At 59.3% G+C, this 21,834-nt stretch overlaps 8 protein-coding genes and 2 non-coding genes across 11 annotated transcripts; 4 read left to right on the top strand and 6 right to left on the bottom strand.

Moving 5' to 3' along the window:
• Positions 1-8: 8 nt before the first annotated feature.
• Positions 9-1,559, bottom strand: CPC735_015490 (Putative dipeptidase). The gene is made up of 4 exons (XM_062773722.1): positions 1,312-1,559; positions 522-1,259; positions 382-480; positions 9-346 (listed from the first exon to the last, which is right to left on the bottom strand). The coding sequence occupies exons 1-4, from the start codon at positions 1,500-1,502 to the stop codon at positions 91-93; spliced, it is 1,284 nt and encodes a 427-aa protein (XP_062629706.1). The 5' UTR covers positions 1,503-1,559; the 3' UTR covers positions 9-90.
• A 230-nt stretch (positions 1,560-1,789) lies between these two features.
• Positions 1,790-3,207, top strand: REX4 (RNA exonuclease 4). The gene is made up of 7 exons (XM_062773721.1): positions 1,790-1,832; positions 1,870-1,908; positions 1,952-2,076; positions 2,114-2,260; positions 2,297-2,579; positions 2,617-2,766; positions 2,815-3,207. The coding sequence occupies exons 1-7, from the start codon at positions 1,824-1,826 to the stop codon at positions 3,172-3,174; spliced, it is 1,113 nt and encodes a 370-aa protein (XP_062629705.1). The 5' UTR covers positions 1,790-1,823; the 3' UTR covers positions 3,175-3,207.
• Positions 3,208-3,418: 211 nt separating this feature from the next.
• Positions 3,419-3,957, top strand: LOC62_05G007198 (uncharacterized protein; the record flags this gene model as incomplete). Its single annotated transcript, XM_062773720.1, has 2 exons — positions 3,419-3,686; positions 3,722-3,957. The coding sequence occupies 2 exons, from the start codon at positions 3,419-3,421 to the stop codon at positions 3,955-3,957; spliced, it is 504 nt and encodes a 167-aa protein (XP_062629704.1).
• Positions 3,958-4,143: 186 nt separating this feature from the next.
• Positions 4,144-5,167, bottom strand: LOC62_05G007197 (uncharacterized protein; the record flags this gene model as incomplete). Its single annotated transcript, XM_062773719.1, has 2 exons — positions 4,144-4,274; positions 4,311-5,167. The coding sequence occupies 2 exons, from the start codon at positions 5,165-5,167 to the stop codon at positions 4,265-4,267; spliced, it is 867 nt and encodes a 288-aa protein (XP_062629703.1). The 3' UTR covers positions 4,144-4,264.
• Positions 5,168-5,487: 320 nt separating this feature from the next.
• LOC62_05G007196 (uncharacterized protein) lies at positions 5,488-6,432 on the bottom strand (the record flags this gene model as incomplete). The annotated part of the gene is made up of 1 exon (XM_062773718.1): positions 5,488-6,432. One exon carries the CDS (start codon positions 6,430-6,432, stop codon positions 5,488-5,490), a length of 945 nt encoding a protein of 314 aa, XP_062629702.1.
• A 2,305-nt stretch (positions 6,433-8,737) lies between these two features.
• On the top strand, positions 8,738-9,661 carry LOC62_05G007195 (uncharacterized protein; the record flags this gene model as incomplete). Its single annotated transcript, XM_062773717.1, has 1 exon — positions 8,738-9,661. The coding sequence occupies one exon, from the start codon at positions 8,738-8,740 to the stop codon at positions 9,659-9,661; it is 924 nt and encodes a 307-aa protein (XP_062629701.1).
• Positions 9,662-10,461: 800 nt separating this feature from the next.
• Positions 10,462-10,539, bottom strand: LOC62_05G007194. The gene is given in 2 exon segments: positions 10,462-10,496; positions 10,504-10,539. It is a non-coding gene; the product is annotated as a tRNA-Gly (tRNA).
• Positions 10,540-10,576: 37 nt separating this feature from the next.
• LOC62_05G007193 lies at positions 10,577-10,671 on the bottom strand. The gene is given in 2 exon segments: positions 10,577-10,616; positions 10,634-10,671. It is a non-coding gene; the product is annotated as a tRNA-Leu (tRNA).
• Positions 10,672-11,007: 336 nt separating this feature from the next.
• Positions 11,008-13,363, bottom strand: rpc6_1 (putative DNA-directed RNA polymerase III subunit rpc6). Of its 2 annotated transcripts, XM_062773715.1 has the most exons (8): positions 13,181-13,363; positions 13,037-13,123; positions 12,914-12,987; positions 12,808-12,872; positions 12,647-12,768; positions 12,461-12,607; positions 11,877-12,419; positions 11,008-11,828 (listed from the first exon to the last, which is right to left on the bottom strand). In XM_062773715.1, exons 1-8 carry the CDS (start codon positions 13,244-13,246, stop codon positions 11,133-11,135), a joined length of 1,800 nt encoding a protein of 599 aa, XP_062629700.1. In that variant the 5' UTR covers positions 13,247-13,363; the 3' UTR covers positions 11,008-11,132. The 2 variants fall into 2 exon arrangements, with proteins under 2 accessions (XP_062629700.1, XP_062629699.1); XM_062773716.1 differs by having other exon boundaries at positions 12,461-12,768.
• Positions 13,364-13,866: 503 nt separating this feature from the next.
• tor2 (Serine/threonine-protein kinase tor2) lies at positions 13,867-21,692 on the top strand (the record flags this gene model as incomplete). The annotated part of the gene is made up of 18 exons (XM_062773714.1): positions 13,867-13,919; positions 13,970-14,015; positions 14,066-14,198; positions 14,246-14,317; positions 14,359-14,505; positions 14,553-14,686; positions 14,726-14,923; positions 14,962-15,163; positions 15,216-15,512; positions 15,550-15,735; positions 15,782-15,982; positions 16,020-17,590; positions 17,639-18,777; positions 18,815-18,925; positions 18,965-19,442; positions 19,489-21,084; positions 21,125-21,449; positions 21,499-21,692. 18 exons carry the CDS (start codon positions 13,867-13,869, stop codon positions 21,690-21,692), a joined length of 7,083 nt encoding a protein of 2,360 aa, XP_062629698.1.
• Positions 21,693-21,834: the final 142 nt, after the last annotated feature.

Genomic DNA, 21,834 nt, shown 5'->3' with positions numbered 1-21,834 from the left:
TTATGCATTGCAAGAGTCAAGAACCGCAAGGCCCATTAACACCTTCTTCTTCTTCTTCCACTCTACGCTCTAGTTCTATCAGAGCTCCGTCTAAGGGAGGGGGCGTGGGTCGAGATCGTGGCGCTTCGAGTACTTTGCCATGCTCGGGGCGCGCTTGCGGAGCTTGTGCGCGACCTCCTCTGCACCGCGGAGGACTCGGATGATGTTGCCGCCCGCAAGGCCCGCAAGATCGTGCTTTGACCAGCCGCGGCGGATGAGCTCGGCAAAGAGGTGGGGGTACTTGGAGACGTCCTCGAGGCCCTTGGGGACCGACTCGATGCCGTCGTAGTCCGAGCCGATGCCGACGCTGGGCGTAAGCGAGGTGTAGGGCCGGTGACTCACTGTGCACGGCCAGTCTTGCCCGCAATGTACTCGATCTCGTCTGCAATGTATGCGACGTCCACCTCGGCGGGGGTCTTGGACGCGAATGCAGGGTAGAAGCTGGGGCGTGAGTTGGCGTGTGCTCAAGCCTTTCTACTCACTTGACCATGACCACGCCGTCGAGCTGCTTGCGACCCTGGCCAATCTTGGAGAGCAGCTCGTCGGGCACGTTGCGCGAGATGTTGTTAAGCCCGCGCGCAGCCGAGTGGCTCCACATCACAGGCGCGCGCGACAGCTCAATGGCCTGCTCGGCCGTCTTGTCAGACACGTGGCTGAGGTCGATGAGCATGCCGAGGCGGTTCATCTCCTTGATAAGGTCTTGGCCAAAGGTCGACAGCCCGCCCCAGGTCTCGTTAACGGGGGTGATGAAGCCACCCGAGTCGGCAAACGCGTTGTTGCACGAGTGCGTCAGCGTGGCATAGCGCACGCCGAGGGTGTAGTACTGGCGGAGGACGGCGAGCGAGTTGCCGAGCTGGTGCGCGCCCTCGATACCGAGGAACGAAGCGACGCGGCCAGCCTTGATAGCCGCGACGGCTTCGTCGGCCGTCTTGACGAAGCGGAACGTGTCGTCGTACTTGTCGATAAGGTTGAGGGCGACGTCGATCTGCTCAAGCGTGTCGCGCACATGGTACGACGGGTTGAGGAAGTCGGGGCCATCCTGCTCGGCATGGCAGTCGGTGTACACGGACCAGAAGAAGCCGCCGAGCTGGCCTTCACGGATACGCGGGATGTCGACGTGCCCCGGGGCGCGGGAGCGCAGGTCGAGCTTGTTGATGTCGTTGCCGACGAGGGAGCGCGCGAGGATCGGCAGGTCAATGTGTCCGTCGATCACGGGCGAGCTGGCGCGAGCGTGAGATAATGTAGGTCATCATGCAGCAGGAGACAACCTACGTCTTCAGGTAGTAGTTTGCCAGTGCGAGCGGCTCCTTGGGCCGCCGCTCGCCGAAGAGGACGACAAAGACGGTGGCGGCGACGAGCACGAGCGGCGCGACGACCGTGATGATACGCCGTTTGCGCAACGACGAGGTCGTGGCAGGCGTCGTCGTCGCAGCCGAGGGGAGGAGGGGCTGCTGCTCGCTCATCGTGGAGTGTGTAGAGCGAAAGTGAGAGATGCGATGGAGTTTGTCGACTTGGTGTCGTTGGTGACTGATATCTGTTGACTGTGCAGCCCTGTCGCCCTTGCTTGTCCCAGTTTGGTTGTCGCCATTGTGATGCCATCGGGGAAGCGCGTGACAAGCAGTCGTGCCTGGTGCGGCGCGGGGAAACGACGCGGGGTGGGGGACGGAGGTGACGCGATGTCCGCGATGCCCAGCTGAATTCTTCGCGACGTCAATGAGCGCGATGGGTGCAATGTTGACAACAACCTTCCCTCGACATTAACATCGGTGATACAGCGCGACACAATGAGCAAGGTGGGTTGTTCATCTGAAGTGAGAGCTCACCCACCAGACCGCGCCAGCAAGCAGCAACTGGGAGTCGCTCAAGAAGGTATGTGCAGATGTCCATCGTGCGCCGAGCTGACACGCCGCAGAAGATCAACACTTCCAGCGAGCCCAAGAGCAAGGGCGCCAATGGCTCAGCGCCTCCAAAGAAGCGCAAGAACAAGGGATTCGGCGGCATCGGGCACTTTGCCAAGCAGCTAGAGTCAGAGCCGAGGTGGGTTGTCCCACGAGGCTGTCTCTGACCCGCACAGCAAGGAAGCCGGGCCCTCGCGCACCCAGACCGCGCCTGAGCCCAAGGCTGAGGTCATCTTCCTCCCCGCGCCGTCAGACAAGCCGCTCCTGCAGGAGCTGAGGACGATGGTTGCCGGCCAGTCGGTGCTCAACGAGGCGAAGAAGGCGTGAGTTGCCTTATCTTGGCCGCCAACTGACGCCAGCCCGGGCAACTACATTGCGGTCGATTGCGAGATGGTGGGCCTGGGCCACCTGGGCTCCGAGTCGGCCCTTGCGCGTGTCTCGCTGGTCAACTACCACGGCCACGTCCTGCTCGACACATTCGTGCAGCCGCGCGAGCGGGTCACCGACTGGCGGACGTGGGTGTCGGGCGTGCGCGAGACGGACATCCAGGACGCGCCGCCTTTCGAGGAGGTGCAGAAGAAGGTCGCTGAGCTGGTTGAGGGGCGGATCCTCATCGGCCATGCTATCGAGAACGATATGAAGGTGGGTTCCGAGTTCAAGGCTGAGCTGACCCGCGCAGGCACTGCTACTCAGCCATCCCAACCCCTTTGTTCGCGACACGCAGAAGTGCAAGCAGCTGAGAGAGGCCGCCAAGACCAAGAGACCAGGTCTGAAGAAGCTCGTCGAGCTGGAGCTGGGGCTCAAGATCCAGGCGGGGTCGCATAGTTCGGTGCGTCAGTTGTGATTATTACCAAATATAAACTGACCCTTTCCCCAGGTCACCGACGCCCGCGCAACAATGGCCCTGTACAGGCTGCACAAGCCCGAGTGGGAAGCCTCCCTCCGCAAGGTGATGGAGGCGTACCGCGAAAAGACGGGCATGGAGCCTCTGGCCAAGGGCAAGCGGAAGCGCGGTGCCGACGACGGTGAGGACGACGACGAAGATGAGCAAGACGGCAAGAAGAAGAAGACGCCGCAGCAGTTCCCCGGCGGAGGGCGCAAGGGCATCTCGTCGGGCCTCAGTGTCGTCGTGCGCCGGTTCGGCAAGAAGGTCGAGGGCGACCAGCCCAAGCGGCGTGGGCCGGCAGAGGCGCCCAAGGCCAAGGCAGCCGGCAACTGGTGGGAGGAGGCGGCGTAAGCAAGCGCGCGCGGGTAAACGCGTATAGAGTGTATTATTGCATTGGCATGTACCATAGTGCATTACTGAAGCGGAACGGGGCGAGGCGAGTGCGCGAGTGTTTACGCCCGGCCCGAGCGCGAGCGTGTACCTTCGCGACGACGCGTTGCGAAGCAAGCATGCCCCTACACCAGGGCAGCGCGCGCGCGTCTGCTTCTTCTTCTCGCGCCTCGCATTTTGCTCGCTTTTCCACACACCCACCACCATGCGCACAATGATCATCAGCATAATCGACGAAGTGACCAAGCACCACGACTTTGTGTCGTACACGCACCTGGTCAACCAGCACATCGCGCTCGGCGGGCTCGGGGTGCCGCTCGCGCCCGACGTGGGGGTCGAGCTCGCGCGCCTGGGGAACAGGATACAGACGTGTGACGGCACCAGTGCCGAGGTGAAGGAGGAGGCCGCGAGCTGGATCCGGCGCGTGTTCGCAATGCACGATGGTGGGCGCGGGCAGCGTGTGATGACGCAGGGTACGGCGAGCTGCGCGAGCTGACAACGACGCCAGGATGCTACCCCGACCTGCAGCTCTCTAGCTCGTCACGCACGTCCTCGGCCTCTGCGCCGTCCTCTCACGCCCTCGCAATCCGCCCCGACCCCGCCCTCGCCGCGCTCGCAGCCGCGTTCGCCGCCCAACGCGCCGACGACGTGGCCCAGCGCGCTGAGAACGCCCGGCTGCTCCGCGCGCTCGTGGAGCGCGTGGAGCGACTGCAGAATTCGCTCGACGCGTTCGCTGCCGCGTGAGTCTGGCGACGAAAGGGGCAGGCTGACGCCAGGTCGTATTTCCATAAGAAGGCAGAGCATAGGAGCTCGGCGTCGAGCGAGGCGAGATAGATGCACGGATGTTCAGTAGCGCGTCAGAACGCACCAGTCAGCTCACTCGGCGCCGGTGGGCAGCCAACGCAGCGGGACAGATAATACTACATGGGGGGCGTGGGCGGTGTCGCCGGAACTGGAATAACAACGTCGGATAGGGTGACTAACCCCTTGTCCCCACGGAATCGGGAGGCAAGGAGTCATCTTTCGGTGGGTTCCGTGGCGACGTGGCGACCTAGCGCGACCTGGTGTCAGCGTCTCATCGACTCGCACACACCCACCACGCCAGGTTGAGCGGCTGGTACTTTGGTGCCCAGTCCGCCGTCGTAAACTCGACGCTGGCGCGCACAAAGTTCTTCCACACCTCGAGCTCGTCCTTGTCACGGGGCGCATACAGCATGACATACGACACTGGCAGGCCGAAGGCCTTGACCCCGCTGAGCGGGTGGCGCTGGGCCCAGCCGGCGCCGATGGCCTTGGCTGCGTCGGCGAGGCTGAGCGTGATGTGTGACGAGCCCTCGGAGTGGACGTGGACGAGCTCGCCCTTGACGAGGGGCTGGAGGTAGTCTGCGAGCGGGCGGTCGTTTGCGGCCTCCGTCTCGGCGTCCGTGTCGAGGATCCACAGCGCCGAGCTGGCGTGGTCCTCGAGCTTGCTCCCCTTGATGGCCAGCAACCCCTCGTTCGCGTCCGCGAGCGAGGCGAGGAACTCGTCCATAGCGGCGATGATTGGCGCCTTGCCGACCTGCGTCACCTGGCGCTGGGGCGCAATGTAGTCCGGCACCTCGGGCGGCACCGGCGGCGAGCGGGCAGGCAGGTCGGCGCGCCAGAGGAAGGACACGCGCCCGTGGGACGGGAAGGCCCACACCGTGCCGTCGGCCTCGTACACTGCCGTGCTCTTGGTCTCGCGCGCAAACGGCCGCAACGACGCCTGCAGCGCCCAGCCGAACACGTTGTTCGGGAGCCCGCCGGGCCCGAGGGCGAGGTAGCCCCTGTATGCGCGCGCCGCGAGCAGCAGCGGCACGAGCACGAGCGGGAGCAGCGCGAGCGCCAGCACGGGGTGCGCGTCGTACCCGCGCGCGACGGCGTCGACTAGGCCCTCAAGGCGCGGCTGCAGCCCGAGCGAGGACACGAGCGACATGATGGTGGTGGTTGTGGTTGTGGTGGTGGTTGAGGTGGTGGTTGTTGTGTGAAGGAAGCGTTGTTTGTCGGCGTCGTCGTATTCGTCGTCTGTCGTCGACTGGTGCGCGCGCCTGTTGTTGACGCACTACAGACGTGCCCGCCCGCCCGCCGTCTCACCCCAAGAGAATGCATTTGGACGCGGGTCCCCGCAAATCGTGTGCCTTTGGGGAACCGCCTCCACCTCGAGGTGCTATAGTAATCACTGTTTACCGCTTCTGATGGGATCGCTGAAATGCTTCTAATAGCCATTAGGATTCTATTGCCTGTAGGTATGCGGCATCATCCCGCCCTAAATGTATGAGGTGCCCCCTTGTAGCTCACGACAGTGTCCTGTGGCCAGTCAAACTTCTTCCCGCACACGACACACGGCGGCGCACGCCAGTCGGCGCTGTCAAATGTGAACTGGATCCTCGAAGTGGGGCTTGGCACCCATCCCCTCTCCTTGGAGAGACTGCCCAGTGTCAGGTCTTCCCACTCATCCGTCGGGACAACGTAGGTCAGAGGGGGGAGCTTGCCGTCAGGGTCGATGTCGTCCAAGAACGCTTCCGCCTCGTCAAAGCGCTGGACAACTTTGGAAGCAAACGTCTGGGCGTAGAACTCGAACCAGCGGAGCTCCTCCCACTCGTCCGGGTACGGTGTCATGCTGAAGCGCGGACTCCAGACGTTGTGGATGCTGACCCTCTTGTACTTCTGGACGGGCAGGTACTCGATGTACCGAAAGGCGAGCTCCATCTCGACGCAGAGATCGATGTGGCCGAAGATATCCACATCTTGAGGGACGTCCTTCTGCGGATACTGGCAGGCGTTGGGCCATCGGCCTCTGAAGTGACGCAGGCAGACTTGACGGGCGTTGGGGAAGAGGGGCGTGTCAGGCGTCGTTGCCGCCCATAGCAGGTAGATGTGCTCTGGTTCAATATCCTTGAGCTCGACTCGTTCGATGAAGCTTAGAGCGCGACGCGTTCGAGGGCTTAGGTGAACAAGTCGACTCTCCGGACTCTCTGTGACGACCGCCATATCCTCACCGCCTGTGAGGAAGAGTCGCTCGGTCCGGTCCTTGGTTAGGAGGATTGTGCGGTAGAGGACGTGTGCGGCGGTCTCCCAGCATGCTTTGGAGACGCGCAGGAAGCTCAGCAGTGTCGGTCGGTCGTCTTCCCCATTCAGAGACTGGATGATCTCCTGCACAAGCTCGAACGGGAGAGTGGGTGGGCTGGGCTGCTGGGGCATGGCTGTTGGAAGTTGGGGCTAGATTGGAGTGTCGGTGGTGGAAAGTTCGGGGGAAGATGTCGAGGCAACTTGCACGTCAGTGCTCGTCTCCGGGCATGTGCGACGCGGTCAAGAATGGGACACAACATCGCAATGCCGAGGTAAACGGTAGGAGGCCGAGACCCTGGTTGCCATGCGATCCGGGTGCCAGTCTGTGAGTTTGCAAGTCCAATCGATGTTGCAAGGGCAAGGGGTTGAAGCGTTTCTTCGGTCCCAGTTGAGGCCTGGATCTGGGAGACGTCATTGGAGTTGCCCCATCCCCTGTTGTGGCAGAATGAGCAACCCGTCAACCTCCACCTAAACGCGAACCAGGAACTCCACTAATCCTCTTTCGGGTCGCGTCCGGCCTCATTCGCGACCCCGATGATGCTCTGAGAACCAACATACAGGATCGGTTGAAACTGGCTCCCGCGCTTTTCGTTCTTGGTACCTATTTGTAGGGGGTAGGAGATCGAGGGACCTGACGGAGAGCTTGAAAGGCCCCTAACACACTGTGGGTCTCGCCCTCTCCCCCTCTCAATTCCCGATGCACGCGACCTTCTCGACAATGCCAGACAGGGTTTCTGCTGGGACCTATTGTAGAGCAGATCGCCTCGAATGGCCCCTGTTTGGCCTGCCCTCAGGCGGAGAACTCCGTCAGCGGGGTTGAAACGCTGGTCCTGGATGGTGGTGGTCCTCAAGGTCCAACCCCCCCTCCCCCCCACCGGGATCAACAGCAGATGTGACCTGCACGGCGACCTGATAGATCTGACTCCTGACGTCCGCAACTTCGAACAGCACCCGCATGCGAACGAGGAACCCGACGGTGTGAGATGAGAGGCAGGGAATCGCACCTAACGACCTCAGTCGCAAGATCGGTGTCTACCCCTTCCACTCCACCGTACAGGAACATGCCGTTTGCGCAGGGGCGACACAGGGGGTTTGCGAGTTGTTTTTGTTGCACGGTAGCCCCAGCACAGCAACACCCGCTCTCTATCCCTGGTCGTCGACGTAAACAACGCTGGTGTCTAGACGTCGCGGGGACCGATGTGCTTTTAGGGCTCTGACGGTGCAGCACCGCGGGGATGATATAAAGGCCAAGCCTAGGCGTCTGCGAAAGGACCCATTCATCTCAAGATTCTTACACCGCGCACGATGAGAGTGACATCGCTGGCGTGGACGACTATCCTCGTCGTAGCCCTTTGTGAGTGGCAGTTTGACCCGCCCTCCCGATCAGGCGCCCAACGCCTCGCAAGTGGGCTTGCGTTTCGGAACCTTCTCTCGTATCAGCTTGAAGCATCATCCCTGACCCCCCACAGTCTTAACCGCGACTGCCGCACCTTTTCCTCCAGGACGCGATGATCTCCAGGCCCGAGGGCCGCTACTCGAACGCGCCCCCCAGTCCTTGTTTGGGGCCAACAACGTCATCTCCTACAAAGACATCCGGCAGAAGGATACGAAAGAGTGCTGGCTCCTTGGGGCACTGATGATAATCGCCGACAGGAATCCTGGTCGGATTCGACAGTTGGTCAAACCTGATCTCAACAACCCAAACAAAGCCACCGTGAGACTTCCCAAGGATCCATCAACCCGCCCCAAGGACAAGTTCACTAGTAAGAGCAAGAAGGCAGGCTTGGAATGTGTTCCTCCATTCGAGGCGACCTTTGACCCGAATGCGGATCATCGCGCCGCAAAGTCACCGGTCGCCGAGAATGGTGATGGTGGATGGTGAGAGATACAGTACCCCTCTTGAGGCGGACGGTATAGTGCTAATACGATCCGGCCAGGTACCCGGAGGCGATCGTGCAGGCCGTTCGCGACGAGTATGGTGTTACCTGCGACACAAGCGCCCCTGTCCATCGGGTACGTGTTGTTCCCAGTCTCGTTGCCACAGAGACACTGAAATTGATCCAAACAGGGCCTGGAGATTCTCCTCGGCGAGGAAGTTCCCCTTGTCTCAAGGAACGACATGACCGATGCCCAGTTCAACACCCGGCTTACAGATGCATTGAAAGCTGTGGGCGAGAACAAAGACAACTACATGACGATTGGCATGAGATCCAAGGATTCTCAAGAACGAGAAATTAAACCACAATCCCTCCTTCCTTGCTCCCAGCCACATGTACGGCGTTCAGGACTACAAACCCCAGATGGGTCCTAACGGCCTGCCGATTAACTCGAACGAGTAAGTGAACGTGGACATGAGCCCCTGGCCACTGCTCACGCCCCTCCCCCTCCGCCCTCCTACATGTCCGCAGCCTTGAACTCCTCAATCCACCCCCATGACATGCCCGACCGCGCTACCGGTACCAGGAGCTTCAACGAGCTCATTGACGGGATAAAGAACTTTGCCACAACAAAACAGCCATCGGGCAAAGCAAGCAGTTCAGGCAAGAAAGGCAAAGGAAAGCGACAGGCCGACACCTGCGACATTCCGGACAAAAGCAAACCCAACGCCAATAACCCTAGCAACGGGTCCGGCACCAGTGGTGGTGCCAGCGGCGGAACTGTGGCCGGAGGAGCAGTTGCTGGTGGAGCTGCTGCTGGTGGAGCTGCTGCTGGTGGAGCTGTTGTCGGCGGTGCTGCAGCTGGAGGTGCCACGGTTGGTGGCGCCGCTGCAGCCGGTGGAGCTGCCGCTGGCGGAGCTGCTGTTGTTGGAGGAGCGGGAGCTGCAGCCGGTGGCGCCATTGTCGGCGGTGCTGGCTCGATCATCGGCGGTGGCGACGACAACAGTGATGGTGGTAGCTCTGGTGGCAGCTCTGGTGGCAGCTCTGGTGGCAGCTCTGGCGGCAGCTCTGGTGGCAGCTCTGGCGGCAGCTCTGGTGGCAGCTCTGGTGGCAGCTCTGGTGGCAGCTCTGGTGACAGCTCTGGTGGCGACTCTGGTGGCAGCTCTGGTGGCGACCCTAGTGGTAGCTCTGGCAGCGGGGACTCGGGGGCAAGCAGCGGAAGCAGCAATGCGACGCCCGACTCTCCGTCACCAGAGGCCCCCACCAGTGAGAGTGTGGCGACCACCCAACCGACCACTACCACTCTGAGCGAGCCGAGTCCCACGACGACCGAGGAGCCGCAGGTGAGCACCACGTCGGCGCCTGAGTCGGATTCCGCCACAACCCAAGCGTCTTCCTCCGAATGGGTCGAGCCGTCCACCACCTCCCAGTGGGTCGAGCCGTCTACCACCTCCCAGTGGGTCGAACCGTCTACCACCTCCTAGTGGGTCGAACCGAGCACCACGTCTGCATGGGTCGAGCCGTCGACAACGTCCGAGTGGGTGGAGCCGAGCACCACTTCCCAGTGGGTGGAGCCGAGCACCACTTCCCAGTGGGTGGAGCCGAGCACCACTTCCCAGTGGGTTGAGCCCACCACTACCTCGGAATGGGTCGAGCCGAGCCCGACGACGACGCCCGCACCGACAACCGAAGCGCCACCTACCCCCCAACCTACGACTGACTCGCCATCGCCTACCCGGACAAACTTCTTTCGCCCCCCGGTGACCTAGGACCTGTGGTGCCCCCGTCCGACATCTTGTCAGCGCCCGAGCCCACGGAGACACTCGAGAAGCCGTGGGGCCCCAAGGGGCCGCAGATCAACCTCGTGGACCCTCCGAGCCCGCAGGAGAAGGCCGCCGCCCTGTGGGCCGCGACGAGCGCCAGCGCCCGCACACCCGCTGCCACGTCGAACAGGCCCAAGTGTCCCTCGCGCCGGAGCCGCCGCCGCGCCCATCGACGCACCGACTGAACTGAGTTACGATTTTAGTTTCAAGGCCACCAGGCTGGTTCTGGTTGGCACTCCTTCGTATGATTGTGTTTCCCCTTCCTTTTCATGTCAATAACGTGTGCCGATTAGAATTCAAATGTGAATATTCGTATATTAATTGCCCGGAAGCAATTGGTGTCGGTGCCAATTGAAAAAGCAGCCACTTTGGTGAAAGTGGCGCCAAATTTCAACTGCCACACTCACACCTCCGCCTCTTCGACCTCCAAAAACGAAGACATGGTCGTGCTTTTCTTCTTCTACACTGTAAGGGAGTCGAACCCCTGCCGCGTCCATTCTGAATGGCAAGGACGCATGATACCGTTTCACCAACAGTGTATTATGATTGGTTGGTTGGAGGAAGTGAATCCCCAGCTGACGAGAGTGGGATTCGAACCCACGTCCGAAGACTGCGGATATGCAGAGTTGCACACCTTAACACAGCGCCTTAGACCGCTCGGCCATCTCGCCGATCATTTATTGGTGTTCTCTGTGTTCCCCGGTCGGATTTGAGCGTTGAGATCGCGAGGTGGTGGGTTTGGCGGGCGGAATGGTGGAGGGAGAGAGAGGGAGGGAAGCAAGGCAGATGGATGGCAGCGCGTGGCGACAGTCGCCTTCTCTTCGCTTGTTCCTGCTTCAGAGATGGCGCCCTGACCTTGACCTCGCGGCTATAAGCTCGCGTTGCGGCCGGTGTGGAGGAACATTCAGTTGGCGTCGTGACATCGCGGCTATGCTCGTCGTCACCTTCCTGCCCATGATGTGTCCCACTGCCACATACACGTCATCGCACCCATTACCGCCTCCAAACACTAATATACAGCACAATGCAATGTAAATGCTAAACAGCCATGCTAAGAGCCATGGTGTGGTGGACAAGGAACTATCGTGACGTCCTCTTGTGGGCAATGACCCCCTTTTCTCAGTGACCTGCTCTAGAAGTTCAGGTCGCCGTTCTCCTCATAGTCCTCCTCCTCGGCGTAGTCACCCTCCTCGTACTCGCCGCCCTCCTCATACACGCCCTCCTCGTAGAGCACGGTCTCGTCCCCGTTGACCTGTTCTGGGTCGGGTTCGCCGTTGGCCTCGGCGAGGGCACGGCGGCGAGCCTTCTCCTCCTCGGCGGCCTTGGCAGCCTTCTCCGCCTTGACTTCTGCAGTCCAGCCACCGTTGGTGCCGGAGAGCCAGTCCGAGAAGTACGAGCAGCCCGACGGGTTGACGGGGCCGTCCTCTTCACAAAAGTTGAATTGCGGGCAGCCGCCGCACGGGGCCTGCATCTGGCCAAGGGGGATGGTCAGACGGCGGGTGGCGCGGTAAACCACAGCCTGGTCGTCGAGATCGATGAGGGTGTTGGAGCCGTCGCTTGAGAAGAATGGGTTCGCCGAGATACCAACGGTCGACGACTTGGGCTTGAGTGAAATGTGGCCCGAGTCAATGTCTTCAGATGCAACCGACGAGACGTCCGAGTCGGAATCGGAATCAGAATCGGTGTCCGAGTCAGACGAGCTGTCCGTGTCCGAGTCGGAGGAGATTGGGTCTGACTCGGAGCCAGACTCGATGACACGCTTGCGCTTGGGTGCCACGGGGCTAGAGTCGTCAAGCTCACGGAGGGGCTCATCGTCAGAGTCAATGTACTGCGGGGCGTTAGCAAGGCAGCGATGAGCTCACCACGTCCCACTCACCTTTGACTCCTTGGATTTGCCCTTCTTCTTCTGATCCCTCTCCTTCCTCTTGCGGTCCTTCTCCTTGCGGCGCTTCTCCTTCTCCTTTTCTTTGCGACGCTTCTCCTTCTCTTTCTCCTTCGCGCGTGCCTTCTTCTCCTTCTCGCGGCGCTTCTCCTCACGCTTCTTCTCCTTTAGCTTGGCCTTGAGCTTTTCTCGGTTCTTGCGCTCCCGTCGTGCGCGCTCCTCGGGGTCTATCTCGTCGTCAGAGTCCTTGGCTCGGCGGCGCTTGGGTGCTGGCTCTCCGTCCGAGTCCGACTCGTAGCGCTGCTCGACGGAGACGCCGCCGACGGGCTTGATAGCTTCAATGAGACCGTCAAGTTCGAGAGCACGGGCAATTTCCATTACGTTCTTCACGCTGAGTGCGGCGCTTGTAACCTTGGTGGCGAGGATGTAGCGAAGCACTTGTTCCGGCGTAGGGAGCGCAGGCGTCTTGCCGATGGGGTGGATAGGGTTGGCGACAAGCTTTGAGATGGAATCCTTGCCCTTCTGGTTGGGGAAAGTCTGCAAACGTTAGCTCATTGGCGTCCCTCAGGAGGACCCACCTTGTTCGTCACAAAGCCGAGCACGACTTCCTTCAGCGTGTCGACAAAGGCTGAATCGTACTCCTTGCTCTCGTCGAACCAGATGCCACCAGCAATGTCCTCTGGAGGGTTCAAATTGGCCAGGATGAACAATGGAGTGATGGGGCCCTGTTCATCAGCACCTGCCTTCACACCGCTGAAACCCACGTTTACGCTCTTGAACGACTTGATGAGACCGAGCTTCTCAAGCGAGTCCACGCACTTTAAGACCTGGGAACGGGGCATGACGTCCGGGTTGACTTGCAACGAGGTCATGCTCTTGGAAATACCTGCCTGTTAGCTGTTGCACCAGTCCGAGGAGAGCTTACCCTTGTTGCCGGCCTTCTCGATGATGCCCAACACAAACTGTTGCTCGATCGTCAGGGTATTCTGCCTGGTAGGCGTTAGCTCGTGCACCAGCGCAGCAGCACCCACTTCTTCGCCGCTTCGACAGCAACTGCATGGAAGATGACCGCGCCCTCATTGCTCTTGGTAGGCGCGAACAGTTTCTGGACACGTTAGCTATTCCTCTCCGATAGACTCGACGACGCGACGCACAAACTTGACAATGTTGTTGATGGCAGTGTTGAGCTCCTTCTTGGACAGTCCGGGGATGGCAGCCTCGATCTGAGGCAAGGTCATGGCCTGTGGTGACGCGTTAGCTGGGGGCGCGCGACTCGTGTCTCGTCCAGACGACCGCACCTTCTTCTTGGAAGCCATGACCTTGTTGTAGACCTTCTGCTCCACGCTGGAGAGCTTAGCCGACATGGCTGGCAGTCTGTGTTGTAGACGACTATGCCCGCCAGGCTTGTTGCTAATCTGTGCTCTTGAGCGTGGGTGAGATGCTCGAGTGTGTTGGAGGGTGTAGGAGAAACGGGGGCGTTGTGAGCAAGAGAGTTGAACCACCACAACAAGGCGGACCAAATGCAGAAATCTACATTGAGTGCAAGTGGGGAGTCATGTCAGAATTTATGACGTGTAAAATTGGTCGCCTCCGCCTGAGTGGGTTGATTGTTATCAGCCATGACGATTGGGACCCCAGGCCGAGACTGGTGCACAACCCAGTCTCGCCGCCGCCGCCGCCGCCGCCTGCACTGCGCGTAACCTGCATGTCAGTCAACCAACGACACGACCACTTTGTAATTGTGATAGACTGCTTTGCCCTCACGCCACTCGCCTTGTTCCAGACCAACCATCATCCTCTCAGGTCTGGGGTCATAGAGCGCGCAGGCACTCGGACTCTCAATCACACCGACACTCTCCACCCCCCCGTCGCCCCCGCTCCCTCTCCCTATCATCAGGCCGACTTTGGAATCGCCATCAATCCCTCTCCCAACCGGGCACTCTCGCCATCCTAATCTGGGCGCCAGTCCCATGTCAAGCCCATCATGGCGTCCCAATCCGATGTTCTAGACAGCATCTTCGCCCGTTTGGGCAGCAAGTGAGCTCCTCCCCTCAACCACCGCAACAAGTGCGCTAACGACCCCCAAGAGCCGATGATGTTCGCGTCCAGGCTGCGCAGGACCTCAAGGCATATGTGAGCTCGGCCGCGCGTCTACAATGACAACCACTAACCACCCCACCTAGATCGACGCGTCGAGCTTGGAGTCGCCTGGCGATGACTCGAGAAAGAACATGTGGAAGGACGTCTTTCCAAAGACGTTCGACCTCTCTCGCAGCAACTACTCGCACGAGCGATTGGGTGCCATTCTCGCCATCGGTATGTGTGACACAGGCTGCATCGGGGCTGTGCTGACTTGTCCCCAGATAGCATGCTCGAGGCCACAAACAATGATACGCCCGACCGAGCCCTTCAAAACAATATCCGTCTCTACGGATGTAAGTTGCAGCTGCGAACGTCACGTACTGACCACCCACAGACCTACGCCCCCTCCTGAATTACCCAGACTCTGCCGTCATGGTCTCCGCGGCCAGAGTGGTGGGCAACATGGTCCGCATTGCCGGCATCAATCTCGGAGAGTCCTTCTTCACCAAGGAAGTGAACCAGGCTCTCCAGATGATCGACGGTGAGTTTTGGGCCTGCCTGGGCTGGATAGTAACTGATGCCCTTCAGACACACGTCAGGAGGTTAGCAGATTCAGCGCAGTCTTGCTCCTGCACCAGTTCGCGGATAACTCGCCGGGCCTCTTCATGCCCTTCGTTCCTCGCGTCCTCGACAAGATCTGGGTTCCTTTGCGGGACAGTAGAGTGAGTAACTTAAAGTGGTAACTGTTCTGACCTCCCCAGACTATGGTTAGAGAGAGGGCATCTATGCTACTCTCAGCGTGTCTTGACATTATCAAGACGCGTGAAACCAAATCAGGCAACGAAGTGTACCGCAAGATCTTTGAGGAGGCGAAGAGTGGCCTCTTGAAGGCGGCTTCCGTGGACTCGATCCTCGGCTCTCTACTTGCCTTTGGCGCCATGCTCCAGAATCAGCAGCTCGTGGGTGTGCCCAGTCGAGCTTATCGCTAACAGTGCAGTCTATGGGAGAGTTCTTCCACAACATCTGCGACATCACTCTGAAGTACCGCGACAGCAAGGAGACTGTGATCAGGAAGGCCGTCATCGGCTTGATCCCAAGCATGGCAACGTACGACAGCGAGGACTTTGAGGTTCACTACCTCCACCGCAGCATGTCCTACCTTCTGCAGGCTCTGCAGAGGCCCACAGACCGTGACATTGGTGAGTGACTCTGTCCGAGACGTACTGTCAGTCACCGATCTGACAATGGTAGCCTACATTGCGCTCGGCCACATGTCCGTGCAACTTGCGTCCAAGATGCGCCCCTTTATCGATGACATTGTCAAGATTATCAAGGAGCACCTTCGCCAGAAGGGCAAGAAGAATGCGCCGTTCGAGGCTCCCATCTTCCAGAGTCTTGCGATGCTCACGACAGCCGTCGGTCCAATGCTCACGAGACAAATGCACGAAATTCTCGACCTCATGTTCCCTTGGGGTCTTTCGGACGCGCTCTACCACGCGTTGGAAGTAATCTCGGGCCACATTCCTCCTCTGCTTCGCACAATCCAAGGTTTGTGTCGAAGCCGCGACTCCTGCTAATGAGCTAGATCGCCTTCTTGAGACTCTGTCAATGATCCTGACCGGTCATTCCTTCCGCCCTCTTGGTGCCCCTGCCCCTCGCGGCAAGACGGTTGAGATCACCCGTGACAGTGTGCTCCAGGCTTCGGGAGGCGGCCAGGCCCCAGAGACGATTGTGCTCGCTCTGAAGATTTTGGGCAACTTTGACTTCAGCGGTATGTTTGCGCGTCGACGATGGTCTACCACTCGCTAACCCTCCAGGTCACACGCTTAATGAGTTTGTCCGTGAGGCTGCTCTGCCTTACCTTGAGCACGACAGCGCCGAGGTGCGAAAGGAGGCGGTACTGGCCTCCACGCAGCTGTTTGTCAACGATCCTATCTGCCACCAGACAAGCAGCCACTCAATCGAGATTGTCAACGATGTCTTGGAGAAGCTGCTCACAGTTGGCATCACCGACCAAAGTGAGTATTGCCAATGATTCCAGGTCTGACGCCCCAGATCCTTCTATCAGGCAGGCAGTTCTCGAAAACCTCGACGAGAAGTTTGATCGTCACCTCTCGCAGGCCGAAGACATTCGCTGTCTGTTCGTTGCTCTCAATGACGAGGAGTTCAAGATCCGGGAGCTTGCGATCGGGATTATTGGTCGCCTTGCCCACTACAACCCAGCATACGTTATGCCGTCGTTGCGCAAGTCGCTCATCAACCTCATTACCGAGCTGGAGTACTCGACCAACAACAAGCAGAAGGAGGAGAGCGCCAAGCTCTTGTGCCTCCTGATCGGCGCCTCGGCTGGGCTCGTCAAGTCGTATGCGTCGACGATCCTGTCTGTCGTGCTGCGCATTGCTCGTTCGCCTAGCACACCAGCTGCTGTTGCCGCGTCTTGTGTCACCTGCATTGGTGAACTCGCCAAGGTGGCCGGTGAAGAACTCGTCCCCAACGTCAAGACCATTTTGGATCTCGTTCTTGAAATGCTCAACGACCCGGCTTCAGCGTCAAAGCGTGACGCGGCCTTGAAGACCCTTGGCCAGGTTGTGTCCAACACTGGTGAAGTGATTGCGCCCTACATTGAGCACCCTCAGCTTCTGGGCATTCTCTTCCGTTTCCTCAGAACGGAGACTTCGCAGGCCATCCGTCTGGAAACCATCAGGACGATGGGCATGCTCGGTGCCTTGGATCCTTTCAAGCACAGGCTCTTACATGGCGCCGGTGACGACCCGAACGCAGAGACCTCTGGTCCTCGTGTCACAGACATCACGCTGTTGATGAACACCCAGGGGCCATCAAACGACGACTACTACCAGACGGTCGTCATCAACTCGCTCGTCAACGTGCTCAACGATGCCAACATGAAGGAGCACCACTACGACGCTATCAACTCGGTCATGCTCATCTTTAGGACTCAGCGTCTCCGATGTGTCAGCTTCCTGCCTCAAATTCTTCCCGCATTCCTCGGTGTCATCCGCCTGGGTAGCCGTGACTCGCAAGACGTCTTCCTCAAGCAGCTTGCTCAGTTGATCACCATTGTCAAGCAGCACATCCGCAACTACCTGAATGAGGTGTTCGCTCTCGTGCACGACTTTTGGAACCCTAACTCGACCTTACAGATTACAATCATCTCGCTGGTCGAGGCTATCGCGCGTGCCGTGGAAGGAGAGTTCAAGGCATATCTCCCGCAGTTACTCCAGCAGATCCTCCGCTCATTTGATGGCGACCTTGCAGCGCGCCACATCTCGGCACAGCGCCTCGAGACTCTCCTTCACATTCTCAAGGCATTCTATGTCTTTGGCTCGAGTATTGAGGACTACCTCCACCTTGTGCTTCCGGTCATCGTCCGCAGCTTCGAGAACCCGGCGGCCCCTCCCGAGCTTCGCAAGGCCGCACTCATGACGACCTCCCAGCTCTGCCGCAAGGTCAACTTCAGTGACCATGCGTCTCAGATCATCCACCCGCTCGTGCGCACTCTCAGCACTCCTGATGTTGAGCTCCGCAACGCCGCGATGGAGACGCTTTGCGTCCTTGTCCTCCAGTTCGGACCCGACTACTCCATTTTCATCCCGATGGTTAACAAGGTGAGATGGATTTTAGTTGGTGATTGTCCGTGGTACTGATCACTTCAGGCTCTGTTGGAGAACAAGATTGTGTGGCCGGCGTACGACCAGATGGTCACCAAGTTGTTGAACCGCGAGCGCCTCCCTCCTGACCTCGGCCCTGTCGAACAGTACGCCGCGGACGCCTCAACGGATGTCGCAGTGTCGGCCGAGCAGCACAAGCTCCCTGTCAACCAGCAGCAGCTCAAGGCGGCTTGGGATTGCTCCAATGTCACCACCCGAAAGGAATGGCTCGAATGGCTCAAGAAGCTCGGTGTCGAGCTCATGCGCGAGTCACCATCACAAGCAATCCGTGCCTGCACCAAGCTTGCAGACCAACACCTCCCATTCGCTCGCGAGCTGTTCAACGTGGCGTTCGTTTCGTGCTGGACTGAGCTGTACGAAAGCTACCAAGAGGACCTGGTCCACAATATTGAGCAGGCCCTTACCAACACGACGGTGCCATCGGACGTCGTCAATGCCATCTTGAACCTCGCCGAGTTCATGGAGCACGACGAAAAGCAGCTGGCTATTGAGCCTCGCCTGCTCGGTGACTACGCCACAGCTTTCCACGCCTATGCGAAGGCTCTGCACTACAAGGAGCAGGAGTTCTTTGTTGATGCCTCGACCGCGGTCGTCGAGGACCTCATCAGCGTCAATCAAAAGCTGCAGCAGAGTGATGCCGCATGGGGCACACTCGAGTACGCGCAGAACAACCTGCACATGACACACGACGTCCTCTGGTACGAGAAGCTTGGTCGCTGGGAAGAGGCTCTCGTCGTCTGGAACGAGCGCGCCGCGGACCCCGACAGCACGACGGATGAGGCTACCATCGCCATGGGCAAGCTCCAGGCTCTGCACGCGCTCGGAGAGTGGGAAGAGCTCGCAGAGTTTGTTCAGATCCGTTGGCCCAACGCAGCCCAGGACGAGAAGAAGCTGATCGCACCCCTTGCGGCTGCAGCCAGCTGGGCCTTGTACCAGTGGGATCTGATGGACGACTACATCTCGGCCATGAAGAACGACTCGGCCGACCGCAACTTCTTCAAGGCCATCCTCGCAGTCCACCGCAATCAGTTCAGCTCGGCTCTTCGCCACATCACCAAGGCGCGTGAGCGCCTGGACGGCGAGCTCACGTCGCTCACCGGCGAGAGTTACGGTCGTGCCTATGAGTGAGTCTGCTGCCCAAGAGCAAGAACTGACGGAAAGTGTCGTGGTGCGCGTGCAAATGCTGTCGGAGCTGGAAGAAATCATTGCCTACAAGGATCATGCGGACCAACCCGAGAGACAGGCCACGCAACGCAAGACGTGGCAGAAGCGGTGAGTTGAGACGTTGAGACACAATGCTGATTGGTCCAGTCTCGAGGGCTGTCGTCGCGACGTCGAAGTCTGGCAGCGTATCCTCCAGCTCCGCTCGCTTGTCCTCACTCCCAGCGAGGACATGGACACGTGGATCCACTTCGCCGACCTCTGTCGCACCTCGGACAGACTCAACCTGGCAGAGAAGACCCTTACTTCTCTGGTTGGCAGTTCGTGCAGCAACTTAGATGCCGAGAGCAGATCACGAGCCCCGCCGCCGATTGTCTTTGCGTACTACCGCCTCAAGTGGGCTCAGGCGGTGCAGAAGAACTCGCGCGACGACCGCTACGAGACTCTTGCTTACCTTCGCGACTTCACTGCCGCTCTGTCCGACGACATGGGTCTCGGTGCAAGGAACGAGGAGGGCCGCCTCATCCTGCCGGATGCCAAGATGTTTGGCGAGTACACCAAGCTTCTCGCTCGTTGCCACGTCGAGCTGGGTAGCTGGCAAGCTGCTATGGGAGAGCAGAGCTTCACTGTGAGTGCTTGCGTGTACCGGACGAAGACCAAATTAACGCGCCCAGTCGGACCCTTCCACGGTCCTCAATGACTACTCGCTGGCTACGGAGCTGGACCCTACCTGGTACCAGGCATGGCACACTTGGGCTTTGGCAAACTTCGAAGTCATCACGCAGCTCGAAGTCTCGCAACAGGGTCTATCATCGGCGCACTTCACAACGTATATCATCCCAGCCGTCGAGGGTTTCTTGCGATCGATTGCTCTGTCGCCGGGCAACTCACTGCAAGACACACTTCGTCTGCTCACATTGTGGTTCACGTACGGCTACCAACACGGTGTCAGCCAGGCCATTTCACAAGGCATGACAACGGTCAACGTCGATGTGTGGCTCGAGGTTATCCCGCAGATCATCGCTCGTATCCAGACGCCGCGCGTGGCGATCCAGCAACTGATTGTCCGCCTGCTTCACGATATCGGCCGGGCGCACCCTCAGGCTCTCATCTACCCGCTCACAGTGGCCAGCAAGTCGAACGTTCACAGCCGAAGATCAGTGGCTCAGAGCATCACCGCCAAGATGCGCGAGCACTCGGCTACGATTGTCGACCAGGCCGAGCTCGTCTCCACCGAGCTTATCCGTGCTGCCATTCTCTGGCACGAGCAGTGGCACGAGGGACTCGAGGATGCCTCCAAGCACTACTTCGCTGAGCACAACGAGCAGGCGATGTTCGAGGTGCTCGAGCCTCTGCACGACATGATTGAGCGTGGACCAGAGACATTGCGAGAGACCTCTTTCGTCCAGAGCTTTGGCCACGAACTCAAGATGGCCAGAGACTTTTGCAGACGATACCGTTCCACGGGTGACACAAACGAGCTCAACCAAGCCTGGGACATTTACTACTCGACCTTCCAGCGCCTCACACGCCAGATCAAGCTCCTCAACGTTATTGAGCTGCAGTACGTGTCACCCAAGCTCATGGCCGTTCGTGACCTCGAACTGGCTGTTCCTGGAACGTACCAGAGTGGCAAGCCCGTCATCGGTATCGGCTCTGTTCGCCCCACGTTCAACGTCATCACTTCGAAGCAGAGACCACGACGCTTCACAATGCTGGGACGCGACGGCAAGGAATACACTTTCCTGCTCAAGGGTCATGAGGATCTGCGACAGGACGAGCGTGTCATGCAGCTGTTTGGCCTGGTCAACACTCTGCTCAGTGCCGACCAGGAGAGTGCCAAGCGCCATCTCTTCATCCACCGGTTCTCGATCACCCCATTGTCGCCGAGTGCCGGTCTACTCGGCTGGATCCCACACAGTGACACGCTACACACGCTCATCAAGGCGTACCGTGAATCAAGGAAGATACTCCTTGACATTGAGAACAGGCTCATGAACCAGATGGCCGACGACAACTACGACAGCCTTCCGCTGATGCACAAGGTGGAGGTGTTCCAGTACGCTCTCGACAACACGACCGGACAGGATCTGTACCGCATTCTCTGGCTCGGCAGTCGTAACTCGGAGGCGTGGCTGGAGAGACGAACGGCCTACACTCGCAGTCTGGCGCTCACATCAATGATCGGCTATATCCTCGGCCTCGGGGATCGTCACCCTTCAAACCTCATGCTGGACTCGATCAGTGGCGACGTTATTCACATTGATTTCGTGAGTACATTGGAGCGTGTTGCCATGCTGACCGCCCCAGGGTGACTGCTTCGAAGTCGCCATGCAGCGTGACAAGTACCCAGAAAAGGTGCCGTTCCGTCTCACCCGCATGCTCATCCATGCGATGGAGGTGTGCGGAATCACGGGTACATTCTCGCGCAGTTGCGAGGTGTCAATGGAGGTGATGCGCGACAACAAGGAGTCGCTCATGGCCGTGCTCGAGGCATTCGTGTACGACCCATTAATCAACTGGCGTCTCACTGCGGGCGCCCAGCCTGGTGGAAACCGGGCAACGCAGGACGTCGACGAGCGTCAGTACCCCGGCCGCGGCACTGGTCGCGGTGATGAGCGCGATATTCTGAACGGTGGGTGGTGTTTGATCTGAAGTCGAGAATGCAGGCTGACGCAAAGCAGAGGCCGACCGCCCAGAAGTCATGAACGACAAGGCGCTTCAAGTCATTGAGCGTGTGAGGAGGAAGCTCACGGGTCGTGACTTCAAGCCCAACGTCACGCTCGGCATCAAGGAGCAGGTCGAGGAGCTCGTCGCGCAGGCCATCAACGTCGAGAACCTCTGCGTCGCGTTTGTGGGATGGTGCTCGTTCTGGTAGACGAACGGCGAGGGAGAGAGATGATGGAAGAAGCAGCAGCAGAACAAAGGGAACAACGATCCCGTAACCATGTCTGGAATACTCTAATTAAATTGTCACAGTATCCGTCATTACATGCATTGATAACAGCAAGCTGCTGGCT

Source organism: Vanrija pseudolonga, chromosome 5 (genome assembly GCF_020906515.1).
Source record: "Vanrija pseudolonga chromosome 5, complete sequence".
Lineage (NCBI taxonomy): Eukaryota > Fungi > Basidiomycota > Tremellomycetes > Trichosporonales > Trichosporonaceae > Vanrija > Vanrija pseudolonga.
The sequence above is the reverse complement of the archived record's forward strand: the minus strand, read 5'-3'. Positions and strand labels throughout refer to the sequence as shown.

Bases quoted from the DNA above. Each gene is read 5' to 3' on its own strand.
- REX4 (XM_062773721.1), top strand. The intron at 2,077-2,113 runs GTGGGTTGTCCC...TGACCCGCACAG, and splicing joins CAGCTAGAGTCAGAGCCGAG to CAAGGAAGCCGGGCCCTCGC. The intron at 2,261-2,296 runs GTGAGTTGCCTT...AACTGACGCCAG, and splicing joins CTCAACGAGGCGAAGAAGGC to CCCGGGCAACTACATTGCGG.
- CPC735_015490 (XM_062773722.1), bottom strand. From the start codon at position 1,502: ATGAGCGAGCAGCAGCCCCTCCTCCCCTCGGCTGCGACGACGACGCCT. The intron at 1,260-1,311 runs GTAGGTTGTCTC...CGCTCGCGCCAG, and splicing joins GCAAACTACTACCTGAAGAC to CTCGCCCGTGATCGACGGAC. The intron at 481-521 runs GTGAGTAGAAAG...CTCACGCCCCAG, and splicing joins GACGGCGTGGTCATGGTCAA to CTTCTACCCTGCATTCGCGT.
- rpc6_1 (XM_062773716.1), bottom strand. From the start codon at position 13,246: ATGTCGGCTAAGCTCTCCAGCGTGGAGCAGAAGGTCTACAACAAGGTC. The intron at 13,124-13,180 runs GTGCGGTCGTCT...GCGTCACCACAG, and splicing joins TCATGGCTTCCAAGAAGAAG to GCCATGACCTTGCCTCAGAT. The intron at 11,829-11,876 runs GTGAGTGGGACG...AACGCCCCGCAG, and splicing joins GCAAATCCAAGGAGTCAAAG to TACATTGACTCTGACGATGA.